At 41.5% G+C, this 14,318-nt stretch overlaps 1 protein-coding gene across 1 annotated transcript in view; it reads right to left on the bottom strand.

Moving 5' to 3' along the window:
* scn1laa (sodium channel, voltage-gated, type I-like, alpha) overlaps positions 1 to 14,318 on the bottom strand; it is a 187,952-nt gene that overhangs the window by 132,932 nt on the left and 40,702 nt on the right. The window contains exon 2 of the mRNA XM_080199182.1: positions 7,050 to 7,366. Within this exon, the coding sequence (XP_080055308.1) occupies positions 7,050 to 7,313 (264 nt within the window). The 5' untranslated portion in view covers positions 7,314 to 7,366. The remainder of the gene's footprint in view (positions 1 to 7,049; positions 7,367 to 14,318) is intronic.

Genomic DNA, 14,318 nt, shown 5'->3' with positions numbered 1-14,318 from the left:
CTTGTGAATCCAGAACTCGCTTGCCTGCAGAAGGCAGAGAGTGGTTGTAGATGGGTCTTTTTCTGCATGGAGGTCGGTCATCAGTGGAGTGCCCCAGGAATCTGTTCTGGGACCCTTACTGTTTGTAATTTTCATAAATGACCTGGATGAGGAAGTGGGGGGACGGGTTGGTAAGTTTGCTGACGACACGAAGGTTGGTGGTGTTGTGGATAGTTTGGAGGGATGTCAGAAGTTGCAGCGTGACATAGATAGGATGCAAGGTTGGGCGGAGAAGTGGCAGATGGACTTCAACCTGGATAAATATGTAGTGGTTCATTTTGGCAGGTCAAATGGGATGAAGGAATGTAATATCAAAGGTAAGGCTCTTAGCAGTGTAGAGGATCAGAAGGACCTTGGAGTCCAGGTCCATAGGACTCTTAAATCAGCCCCGCAGGTAGAGGATGTGGTTAAGAAGGCATATGGTGTACTGGCCTTCATTAATCGAGGGACTGAGTTTAGGAGTTGGGAGATAATGCTGCAGCTTTATAAGACTCCAGTCAGACCCCCTTGGAGTACTGTGCTCTGGTCGCCTCATTACAGGAGGGATGTGGAAGCTATTGAAAGGGTGCAGAGGAGATTTACAAGGACGTTGCCTGGATTGGGTGGCATGCCTTATGAGAATAGGTTGAGGGAGCTCGGTCTTTTCTCGTTGGAGAGACGAAGGATGAGAGGTGACCTGATAGAAGTGTATAAGATGTTGAGAGGTATAGATAGGGTGGATTCTCGGAGGCTATTTCCCAGGGCTGAAATGGTTGCTACGAGAGGACACAGGTTTAAGGTGCTAGGGAGTAGGTACAAAGGAGATGTCAAGGGCAAGTTTTTCACTCAGAGGGTGGTGGGTGAGTGGAATCGGCTGCCGTTGGTGGTGGTGGAGGCAAATTTGTTAGGGTCTTTTAAGAGACTTCTGGATGAGTACATGGGACTTAATAGGATGAGGGTTATAGGAAAGCCTAGTAAGTAGGGATATCATTGGCGCAACTTGTGGGCTGAAGGGCCTGCTTGTGCTGTAGTTTTTCTATGTTCTATGTTCTAAAATGACAATGGCTGGACATGTTGGTATCCGAAGACTACAAGCTGTCATACAGACCATGGACTGAATTCTCCTATTTTGAGACTAAGTGCTGTGTGGATGGCTCTGGCAGCGTTTCTCCCATGCCAGATTCTGCATTTGGAACCTCACTAATTCTGTACAATCACCTTCTCCTCCAAGTCACCCAGCACACCAGCAGCTGATTCATTCACCTGCTCTCAGCTGATTGGTAAAAGATCCCAGTGTAATATTTAAACATCAGTCCAGCAGCCTATCTATTTCACCAGACCATGCATGATGTTAGCAACCCAGGGAGAAAAGACGAGCAGCCTCAAGAGGAAGTATGTTCCTTCATTTAACCACCTTTTCCCTTTGCCCATCACCTGCATGGTGCCCATGCTGCACTTGGATCTCTATCCACCACATTGAGTTTTGTGCATCCCCTTCCAGTTAACGGTGTGGTATGTGGTATCTCTCTGACCACCTTGTCTATAAGCTTTTCACGCAGCCTTGTAGGGGTCCAGCTCCCTTTCGCCTTCCATTGTGAAGTTTTTCATTCACCTCCCTGCCCCACTGCATATCATCATGAGCTCCGCTCCCAACCCCGGTCTAACCTCACACTCCACCCCGGTTGCATTTCGGACCTTTGGTGCGGTGGCAGCATGAGGCCTTGGCACAATCCTGTCTGGATAGACACTGGTGTGTGGCACCAGAGGTGGAGACCCTTGTACTCCCCAACCCCACAGTACTGATCTGACTCAGTGACACAGGAATGTCCACGGGTCCACTAGCACAACTTTGTCCACAAAGACCAACTCGACCTGAAGATGGAGAGCAGGAATCAGTCTGCTCAGGCAAAGTGATGTACAACACATTAGGAGCAGTGCAGCACTATGGTAGAAGTTGTTGCACTGACCTCAAAGTTTCTTGCAAACTGAAGGCCACAGCACTCATTACCAATCAGATTTGATGCCAACATAATTTCCTCCAACCTTGGAAGGCCTGAGAAAATGCTAGCAGGCAGTCATTTTAATGAGATGCAAATGAATGCAAATGGTCTTTGCGCCACCTGCCTGCAGGAAGAGTGACCCACCATTAACCTGCCATGGGGAGAAATGCAATGTGATTTACACTGCAGGGTTTCCAACTTTTTGTCTTTCACCAGGTTCTCCTTGCTCATTTTCCACCAATCCCACTGCAGGTGAACTGGGAGAATTCCATCCCCACATCTCCACATTGATATGCTGAAGTTCTGTAAAACTTGCCACATTTTAGCCAGGTGGTGAGTAAGTCCCTGCCTGAATAAAACCTGCATCTGTAATTTCATAGCAGCTTTTGGGAAACCTTTCAGCAGAGTGTTGGTGGATTGTGAGGGGCCTCTGTTGAATAATGGGCTAACCTATATATTTTGACCATTAGAGATGAGGTGGAGAGGCTAACCTAATTCATTATTCAATTACTGCTCTCTACTGAGGTCCAGTTGGATCAGGGCATGGGTATTAGGTCCACTATTTTTGAAAATGTCCTTAGTAATCTGAGCATAACCCAGCTAAAGTTTCCTGCCCATCACCCAGAACTGCAAGGCTTTAGTATACCACCAGAGCATAAAGACAATACAGGCAGTCCTCAACTTTAGGATGTTCGAGTTACAACATACGGCACTTACAATATTTAGAAATTGACACCCTGTTTCGATTTTACAATGCCGGTTTCAACTTTATGACATGATGCCAGTGAACTATTGGCCTTTACCATTTCCTTTGTTCCTTTATTTTCCACCTTTCACAGAATGGAAGCGTAGGCATTATTATATAACAGGAAATACATGGCTATGAGGCAATTATATTCAAGCAAGATCTTAGAAAATTTTCACTATTCAGTGAGAATAAGGTATCCTGCCTTGGTTAAGGAGCCAACCATCCATTTATGATATTGTTCCAAATGGAAAATCAGTTTCGACACATGGTTTTTCGATTTACAATGGTTTTTTGGGAGCCAACTGTGTCACAAGTCTGAGGACTGCCTGTATCAGAGCATACTTCTATGAGAAGCTCCATGATTGAGACTTTTCTCCTGTTAGCCAGCAGGGTTTCACCCAATGAGTCCATCTGCTTTAACCCTTTTGAACAAGTTTAGAGACACAAGGTGGCAGGGTCATCTTAAACTAATCAAGGAAAGATTTTCTTCCTTGAGGATTCTTCCCAGAGCAAAGGGAAGAATCCTCTACATTAGACTACATATCTGAGTTCTGAGAACAGCTCATGAGAGCTTGTACTGCAGCTTTGGGATACTTTAAAACATCCAGACAGCTATAAAATGGCAGGCAGATAAAGAAACCAGAACATTTCAACCAGGAGACCATATATTAGCTCTGTTACCAATACAGGATGAATTGCTAAAAGCCTGGCTCAGTAGCCTGTACACAGCAGTAAAGAGGATTGGCAAGGTGAATTATTTAATTGACAAACAGAAAGTAGGAGAAGACAAAGACTGTGTCATGTCAATATGCTGAAGCAGCTGGGAAGAGGGCAAACAAGGACAGGTCTGTCAGGTAGTCAGGGCAGGAAAGAGTAAAAGGGACAGTGAGGACAAGTTAGAGGGAGGACAACTCCAAAATTAAATCACATTCATCTGGTTAGCTAACACAAAAATGTTACAGAGATTAGATACCTTGCTCTCCTATTTAAATGCAGAGCAGAGTGGTGACCCAACAGGTCTGCTCACAGCATTGAAAGAGATCTGTACGGACAAAACAGGGTGCACATCCTATCCTTAAACAATGTGGGTCTTAGAGAGACATCCTCGCATGGTGGCATAGTGGTCAGCACTGTTGCCTCACATTGCCAGGGACCCGGGTTTGATTCCCGACTTGGGTCACCATCTTTGTGGAGACTGCACAGTCTCCCAGTGTCCATGTGGGTTTCCTCCGGGTGCTCTGGTTTCCTCCTACAGTATGAAAGACGTGCTGGTTAGGTGCTGTGGCCATGCTCAATTCTCCCTCAGTATACCTGAATAGGTTCCGGGGTGTGGCCACTGGGGCATTTTCACAGAAACTTAATTGCAGTATTAATGCAAGCCTACTTGTGACATTAATAAAAAAACTTTAAACTCATAAAATAAAATCCCTATTACTTAGGGAGTCAGGTGAGTCAGATTCAGGAAGTAATGCATGCTGGAGCACAACCTACTCGAGCCCGGTCAACGGAGTTGCAGTTCCCCAACTGTACCTGTGCCCATGGAAAGGTCTTTTCCTCAGGCAGGATTTTACGGTTTTGGGACGAGCAATGCCAAAGTGTTTTGGTTGAATACCCTAACAGGTGGAAAAGGAAGGTCACATGATAAGCCAACGCATTGTGTGAGTCAAGCGCATGTTTTCTCAGCAGAACTGAGGACATGATGTTTAGTGTGAAGAACTAAAGCAGGTCCCTCCTGACTCCTTCAGTTTCCTCCAGCCCACTTGGTAAGCTTCGAGCTCTGTTTATCCACTGTGATCATTTACGAATGCCCTGCTTAAGACAAAGAGTTCTGAAAAGAATCCAACTCAACACCACCAATCCCCTGAAGAACAACCAAATCAGTTATCCACATCTTGAAATCAGAAGCAGCGGGACCATTAAACAAAGGCTGAAGCTAGTCGTGTCATCAAGCTATAGCCTATACTCTTTTACTTTTCTGTGGACTCTAATTTGACCAACCTATCCTTCCCCAGTCTGTAATCTGTGTCTATGTGCATGAGCACCTCAAGTGTCTGCATTTTGTGTGTACATGCATATGTACCTTATCATTTTACCTGGATTGGTTCAAGTATAATAAAGATAACCTCTTTATTAAATTCAAGAAAGCCTGTCCTATTCTTTTATGATCATAGCATGTAAACAGCTAAGTACTCACTAAATTGGCAAGTATATCTTCTTCAAACAAAAGGGCAAAGAGGACAACTGTTCCTCAGCTGGAACTATCAGTTAAGTTCAATACTCAGCAGACATATTTTAATAATTTAGGACTTATTAAAAACTTAATAAAATGGAGCAGCTGTAGACCATACAGTCCATCATGCCTGCTCTATCATTCAGTATCATCATTGCAAATTTCAACTTCAGTTCCATTTGGTCACCCTGTTCCTACATCCCTTGGTTCCTGATGTGGCCAAACATCTATCCGTCTCCCTCTTAAATATGCCCACCAGTTGAACATTTACATCCCTTTGGAGTAGAGAATTTCCAAGATACCCAACTTTGAGTGAAGATATTTTTCTTCATTTCAATGTTAAATAGTCAACCCCATATCCTGAGGCTACAACTTCTAGTCTAATTTCCTCAGTCAGGTGAAATAGTCACTCAACATTTAGCCTATCAAACCATGCAAGATATTTACACATTCCAATGAAATTTACGCATATCAATGACATCTTGTTCTTTAAACCCTAGAGAATATACACCCATTCTACTCAATCTCTCCTCATAAGAGAGCCTTTATTCCAAAAATCAATCTAGTGAGCTTTCGTTGCAGTCCTTTTAAGGTCAGTATATCCTTTCTTGAGTAAGAATTCCAAACTGTATGCAGTGTTGCATGTGAGGTCTCATCAAAGCCCTCAATAATTTATAAACACTTCCTTATTCCTATAGTTCAATCCTCTTAGAATAAAATACATACTGCTTGCTTTACTAATTGCTTGCGTTATTTACATTTGATCTGTGTACAAAAGACACCCAAATACCAACACATAATAGTCATCCACCTTTAAAAAAATTGATTTTCCATTCTTCCAGGCAAAATGAACAATTTTCAATCTCCCTACATTATATCTCATCTGACAATTTCCTGCTCAATCACTTAAGTAGGCCATAATCCTTTGTCATCTCTTTGCATTCACTTCACAGCCTACCTTTCCATTTTGTATCATCAGAAAAGATGGATATATTGCACTCTGTTCCTGCATCTAAGTTATCCATGCCACATGTTTATGGAAACGAATTCAAAATCTTATATATTGATTGATGGATAGATGAATCCATGGCAGTTGGATGAATCCCTACAAGATCTCCAAATACAATTAGCATGTTAAAGGGTGTTTATTTCTTAAAAACATCCCCAAATGCTTTGTAGATGGGAATATCAAGGAGGAAGCGGAAGTCCAATCAATGAGATTTTTGAGACTATTGAAGGAATGACATGAGATAGAAAAGTAAAGAAATTATGGGAGAGTTTCAAAGAGGACGTCAGTGGTGGAAAATGGCAATAATGAATTGAGAGTCAATTTTACAAGTCCACAGTTTTCATTTCCATTGAAAGACAGAGAATTACAGGAACACAGCACAGATTAATAAAAAGGGGGATAAAGAGGGGAAATAAGTGACTTAGAAGGACTATAACAGAGAAGATAACAGCAGTTAAGAAAATATCAATGAGAAGTTTAAAAACATATCAAGATATTACAGGACAGGATACTTATAAAAATATATAAGTGAACTAGGTTCACAAGTAGCTCTTCCATTGGGTACCCAAACCCTTTAATGTCGTATTGCATTTCCAGCACATCCAAAGCCCAAATCGTAATGGGGACATCTTTCAAAACCCATTGTTTATAATCTAAAAAGTAAAAGATGCTCCCTTGCACCAATAGCAGATCAAACCCAACATCAAGCTTACCTACCTGGCAAAACCAAATCTTCAACAGACAACTGTAAGAACTCAATGAGGAACTAAATAGTAAAATCACTTCTGCATAGTGAATACTCATCAACATGATGCTTCATAACCCAGTTTCCCAGACAAATTGAAAGAGACACAAGTAAGTATAACTGGTTGTACGTAATTTTACATAAACAAAAAGTAACAATTGAAAATGCAGTGACTATCATATATATAGGCAGATATTTTTGAAAAATCGAGAGAAAACAAGTCAAATCGACACATCCCTTAGTATTGCTATGAAAATGAATTCTGACCAGATTATTAATTCAGGTAGTTAATCACTCACTTTTTGTGTGCTGTAAAATGGGTCCAGGTCTTCCATTGGCTCAGAGACCATCCCTGGAGGTATGTCACCATAAATAAATGGTAGTGATTTACCGGCTTCCAAGTCACGATTTGGCTTTGGGCCATTTTCATCATCATCCACATGGTGTTCCTTGGGTCTCTTGGCTTTTTCCTCTGCAATGCATCTCTCAATAGCTGCAAGAGATTCTCGGGTAAAAAGGCGGAGGCTGTCTGGTCCTGGCGGTGCAAGCAGTGGCTGCGCCATCTTTTCATCGTGCACCTTGGAGATTAACCTTTAGCCTCTTGCGTAAGAAGGTGCTAGAAGAAAATAAATACAAAATAGTACTTATGATTTGAAAATGTTTTTCAAGTTACCTCAATATTCACAAAATACCTAGCACCACATAGAATAAAGTAACCTCCTCGGAATAAATTTTCAAATGTAATATTTCAGAAAATAATTCTCTCAAATAAGTCAAGTTCATTGCTGTTAATTATGACTTGCTTCTTACTTGTACTTAAATTTCAATGCTAAATTATTTTTGAATTTTAAAATTTGATACTTAATTATTTTAGAATTTTAAAATTTGAAGCTAAATTATTTTTGCTGATTGGAATAAATTAAGTCACTTTTCCTGCTACTTTCATCACCATCTACATTGTCAAGGATTGAATTCCCATCTACATTGTCAAGAATTGTCAAAGATTTCTACAAACAATCAATCAATATTTTTTGTCAACTACAACATTACAAGATTATTTACTGTCTATATTTCAGATGGCTTTATACTAAAAGAGCCTGTTATTGTTTGTGCAACTGTAGTACAGTGCATAAACCACATTGCCGGCCAATAAAGCAGCTACACAGAACATCATAATCTCAGGAACTAATTAGCTCTAGTCTGTTTATTCCACAATTATGTCCATATCACTGTACAACCTAGATAAAGTCTCAGTAATATGAGGCATTACTGGAGAAGCCTGCAATAATCTAGTGTATGAACATATACATTGTTCAAACTGAAAGTCTGCTTAGAAATTTGTTGTTGCTTTTAATTACTCAATTCAGTTAAATAAGTTCAATTGTACTCGGAAGATGGCACTCAGGCAAAAGATTTGTGCTGATGGCAGCAATTACTTCCCAGTCTATAATTCCTCTCCTCCATTATCCACATTATCATTCACACAAAGATGGACTGGGGCTGAACACTTTACTATGTTTTTTAGATGTTAATATCACTGGGATTGTTGGCAACTCATAAAAGTAATCTTCCAAAAGCGACCAATATTACGTTTTTGGTGTTAAAACAACTTCAACTTGCATTTATGTAGCACAATGAAAGAAGCAAACATTTTGGACACTGCACCATGGAAGGTGATGTTAATGTTATCCACTAGAAATAGCAGATTACACTTTTAGATTTCACCAGCCGAAGAATAAACCCAAATTGTTTATTCACTGAAGCTAAAAAAATGAACTAAACCTGCAAGAAGGTTCACCAAGAAATTAAGAGTCATAACTCTGCTTCATCAACAGAGGAGCAGAGCAGTGAGGAAAAGCCCTGAGGTTCATCACATTCTGTTAAGCCAGCCCAGTCTCAGTCTCTGTTTTGAAATCAATACAAGAGGTTTGTGTTGTAGACAAGGATGAGAAAGAACTGAAATCCCTGTTTCCTTCCCTTACTGTTCATAAGGAAGATTAAAAGAGAGGCTAACATGGAAGAGGAGTAGGGCTACTGAGAGACCAAAAAGGGGGTAGGGGGCTGAAGTGTTAAATGAATACTTTGCATCTACCTTTACCAAATACTTGCCACCCAGACTATGGTGACAGAGAAGGAAATTCTGTCATTAGAAGGGGTCAAAATTGATACGGAATAAGTACTAGATAAGCTGTCAGTACTTAAAGTTGACAACTCACTGGGAGAGGCTGAGATATATTGAAGGAAGAAATAGTGGAAATTGCAGAGACACTGCCCATAATCTTTCAGTTTTCCTTTGACTGAGGGGAGGTGCCATTGGACTGGAGAATTGGAGACATGATGTCTTGTTCTAAAATGGTTGCCAGGATAGGTCCAGCAATTACAGATCAGTCAGTTTAAATTCAGTGGTGGGGAAACTTTCAGAAACAATTATCTGGGGTAGAATAAATAGTCTCATGGGAAAATGTGGGTTTGTTAGAAAGAGCATGGATTTCTTACTGGAAAATTGTGCTTACCTAACTTGCTGGAAGTTTTTGAAAAGGTAACTGAGAGAACTGATGCAAGTAATGCTGTTGATGTGGTGTATATGGGATCATAGAACCCTACAGTGCAGAAACAGGCCCTTCGGCCCATCAAGTCTGCACCGACTGCAATCCCACCCAGGCCCTATCCCCATATCCCTACACATTTACCCACTATTCCCTCTAACCTACACGTCCCAGGACACTAAGGCGTAATTTTAGCATGGCCAATCAACCTAACCCGCACATCTTTGGACTGTGGGAGGAAACCGGAGTACCCAGAGGAAACCCACGCAGACATGAGGAGAATGTGCAAACTCCACACAGACAGTGACCCGAGCCAGGATTCGAGCCCAGGTCCCTGGAGCTGTGAAGCAGCAGTGCTAACCACTGCGCTACCATGCCGCCCTTTCAGAAGGCATTTGAAATAGGACTGCACAACAGACTTGGGAGAAAAGTCACAGCTCATAAACAAAAGGGGCATTAGCAACGTGCAAACAAGTTGACTAAATAATAGGAAAAAGCAAGTAATGGTTGATGGATATTCTGTAGTGGAGTTCCATAGGGTTAGTGTCGGGAGACTTTTCCAGATTTATATTAATGATATGGATCTTGGTGTGGAGGGGTTAATTTCAAAGTTTGAGGGTGTCACAAAGCTTAGAAACATTGTAAGGCATGAGAACATTGTAGAATTTCAAAACAACTTGGACAATGTGGTGGATTAGGCAAAAAAGGTGTCAGATGAAGTTCAGTGCAGATAAACGTGAGATGATTAATTTTGGTACAAAGAACATAGACAGTATAAAATAAATGATTCAGTTGTAAAAGGTGTGCAGGAGCAGAGGGACCTGGGTGTATATGTGTATAAGTCATTGAACATGGCAGGACAGTTGGAGAAGGCTTAATAAAGAGTACAGTATCCTAAGCTTTATTAATAAATGATTTTTCATGTAGTAAAGCATTGTGGCTTCAAATTCACACATGACAAATCGTATAAGTATCATACATTTCAAGTAGCATAACAGCGATAAATTAAGGGGTTTATGAATAGACAAATCCTAACATGCAATCAATTCATTTTACAAATGCATTCAGCTTCAAAATGTTTTAGGGAGAAATAGAAAGCTACTTGATCTTAATAAGCAAAGCAATCACAACAAAATTGAGGAATTATTAGCACAGATAAAAATTGGTGGGCTTGATTTAACAACCATCACAGAGATATGTTTGCAACATAACCAAGGTTGGGAGATAAATATTCTGAACTTGTAAAAATAATGGGCAAAATAAAGGATGTGATAAAGGAAGTAGAGAGAAAGAACATTAGCTTGGAAAACAAAGATAGTAGGGGCAATCTTGAGCCCACATTCGCCGTCTGCAAGAATGGCAGTAAGTGTGATTTACATTTATTTTAACATATTACCTTTTTTTCCTTCATTTGTGGGACATAGGCATCGCTGACTAGCCAGCATTTATTGCCCATCTCTAGTTGCCCTTGAACTGAATGACTTGCCAGGCAATTTCAGAGGGCAGTTCAGAGTCAACCACATTGCTGTGGCTTGGAGGCACATGTAGGCCACACCAAGTAAAGATGGCAAATTTCCTTCCTTAAAGGACATTGGTGAATCAGGTGGGTTTTTCCAACAATTGACAATGGTTTCATGGTCAGCTGTAGGTTCTTAATTGCAGGTGTTATTAAACACCCCTTGCTAGATATTAAACCCCTGCCATGTATTCAAACTACGCCGATGAACGTGTTCACTGAAATGTGAACATGTCGTGGGGATCTATCCAGGAGTATAAAGGTGTCAATATGGCCACGGGGAGAGGGACATGGCCAAGTACAGCCCCTTGGCACAGGTTAGCTCCATGTCCATGCAAACTTGGCAGTGTCAATTGGCAGTGCCAACATGCACCTGAAGACAGTGGCGAGGCAGGCCCTAGTGGAAGCCTCATTGGGGTGGGGCAGAATTCATTCACTTATGGTGACGGGAGGGGAGAGCAGCCATGGAAGCTGGAGCTGCTGGTGATGGCTGTTTGCAGGCGGGGGGGGAGTGGGTGGGAGCAGTCAGTGCAGCTGGACTTTGCCGGCATGTTGACGCCCTGTCCCCTATTTGACAGCGTGAAACATGTCTGCTTTTTTTTAATGGCTGAGTGTGGTCAGGTCTGGAGAGAAGACTGGTGTGTTTCTTTTTTCTTGGTGGAACAAACACTCTGCTACTTGCAGATAAGATTTCACCCAGTGAATCAGTTTGGATGGAACTAGGGAAAAAAAGGAACTATAATACTGGTACTTTACAGGCTCCCTAAAGTCACTGGGAGTGTCTAGCAGTGTACAAATAAGAAAACTAGAGGTACATGAAACAAGGTGATACAGTATTCACAGGGAGATTAGTATTCATTTAAACTAGGCAAGACAAATTTTCATTAATACTGTGAAGGATAAGTGCATTGAATGGATACCAGTCCATTTTTTAGATCAGCATGTTGGGCAACTAACAAGTGAACCAAAGAATGTGCAACAAAAGAAGTTAAATAATAAACATGGGATAAAATGAGCCTTGGAGCAACAGTGATCACAATATTTTGAAATTTATCATTTAAATCCAGTCTCAAGTCTACACAAAGAAAATTACATAGCCCAAGTTATATTGGGGGAATTATATTAAAATACGCAATGGGAATAGACAACAGCAGACATTTAAAGTATTAATTAATTTTCAATAAATACACATTCATTTAAAGAATAAAAGCTCCATGGGAAAAGTGGTTCTGCTGTAGCTAACAAGAGAGGTTGAAGCTTGTACTAGGTTAAAGAAAAAAGCTTATGCTCTTATCAAAAATCCCCATAACCCTGAGGATTGTGAAAATGAAGAACTTTGGGATATAAGGGTCATAGAATTTTACAACACAAAGAGATGCATTGGCCAGCCATCAAACATTTATCCACTCCAATCCTATTTTCCAACACTTGGTCTGTGGCCTTACCATTATTAGTAAAGTAGTAGTATTGGAGAAATTAATGGGATTTAAAGCTAAATTCCCTGGGTACAATGGTCTGCATCTTGGTCCTTTAAAAAGTAGTTACAAAGATAGTGGAAGCATTGGTTATGATCTTCCAGAATGCGCTAGATTCTAGAATAATCCCCATGGATTGAAAGGTCACAAATATAACCTGACTATTCAACAAAGCAGCAAGAGAGAAAAAGAGGAACTATAGACTGATTAGTTCTGATATCAGTTATGGGAAAAAAGTTAGAATCTATTATTAGGAGTGTGCTAACAGGGCACTTGGAAAATTGTATGTGGCAGAGTCTGAGTTTTCTGAAGTTGTAACCAGCAGGGTAGATAAGGAATAACCAGTGGAAGTAGTGCACTTGGATTTTGAAAAAGCATCTGATAACTTGCCACACAAAGGATTATTCTATGGAATTAGGAATCATGGGATTAGGAGATATATATTATCCTGGATTGAGGATTTGTTTTTATTCATTCATGGGACATGAGTGTCACTGGCTGGCCACCGTTTATTGCCCATCCCTTGTTGCCCTTGAGGTGGTGGTGGTGAGCTGCTGTCTTGAATCGCTGCAGCCCATGTTCTACAGGTTGACCCACAATGCCATTAAAGGAGGGAATTCCAGAATTTTGACCCAGCGACTGCAAAGGAACGGTGATATATTTCCAAGTCAGGATGGTCAGTGGCTTGGAGGGGAACTTGCAGGTGGTGGTGTTCCCATTTATCTGTCCCCCATGTCCTTCTAGATGGAAGTGGTCATGGGTTTGGAAGGTACTGTCTAAGGACCTTTGGTGAACTGCTGCAGTGCATCTTTTAGATAGTACACACTGCTACTTCTGAGCGTTGATCGTGGAGGGATTGAATGTTTGTAGATGTAGTGCCAATCAAGCAGGCCGCTTTGACCTGGATGGTGTGAAGCTTCTCGTGTGTTGCTGGAGCAGCACCTATTCAGGCAAGTGGAGAGCACTCCATCACATTCTTGACTTGTGTCTTGTAGATGATAGATAGGCTCTGGGGAGTCAGGAGGTGAGCTATTCGCCACAGTATTCCTAGCCTCTGACCTGCTCTCGTGGCCACTGTGTTTATGTAGTGAGTCCAGTTGAGTTTCTGGCCAATGGTAGCCCCATGGATGTTGACAGTGGGGGATTCAGTGATGGTTACATCATTGAATGTTATTGGATGATGGTTAGAGTGTCTCATTGGTGATGATCATTGCCTGGCATTTGTGTGGAATGAATGTTATTTGCCACTTGTCAGCCCAAGCCTGGATACTGCACAGATCTTGTTGCATTTGAACATGAACTGCTTCAGTATCTGAGGCATCGTGAATACTGCTGAACATTGTGCAATCATCAGTGAACATCCCCACTTCTGACCTTATCATAGAGGGAAGGTCATTGATGAAGTAGCTGAAGATTGTTGGGCCTAGGGCACTATCCTGAGGGACTCCTGCAGAAATGTTGTGGAACTGATTGACCCTCCACAACCACAACCATCTTCCTATGTACCAGGTATGATTCCAATTAGCGGAGAGTTTGTTCCCATTTATCCACTGATTCCAGTTTTGCTAGGGCTCCTTGATGCCACACTCGATCAAATGCGGCCTTGATGTCAAGGGCTGTCACTTTCACCTCACCTCTGGAATTCAGCTCTTTCATCCATGTTTGAACCAAGGCTGTAATGAGGTCAGGAGCTGAGTGACCTTGGTGAAACCCAAACTGGGTATCGTTGAGCAGGTTATTGCTGAGCAGGTCTGCTTGATAACACTGTTGATGATCCCTTCCATCACTTTACTGATGATCAAGAATAGACTGGGCAGTAATTGGCTGGGTTGGATTTGTCCTGCTTTTTGTGTACAGGACATACCTGGGCAATTTTCCACATTGTTAGATAGATGCCAGTGTTGTAACTGTATTGGAAGAACTTGGCTAGGGGAGTGGCAAGTTCTGGGGCACAAAACTTCAGTACTATTGCCTGAATGTTATCAGGGCCCATTGCCTTTGCAGTATCCAGTGTCTCCAATCATTTCTTGA

This window comes from Carcharhinus amblyrhynchos, chromosome 11, assembly GCF_965287045.1.
Source record: "Carcharhinus amblyrhynchos chromosome 11, sCarAmb.v2.hapA, whole genome shotgun sequence".
Taxonomy (NCBI): Eukaryota; Metazoa; Chordata; class Chondrichthyes; order Carcharhiniformes; family Carcharhinidae; genus Carcharhinus; species Carcharhinus amblyrhynchos.
Note: the sequence above shows the minus strand (reverse complement) of the source record. Positions and strands in the feature narration are given on the sequence as shown.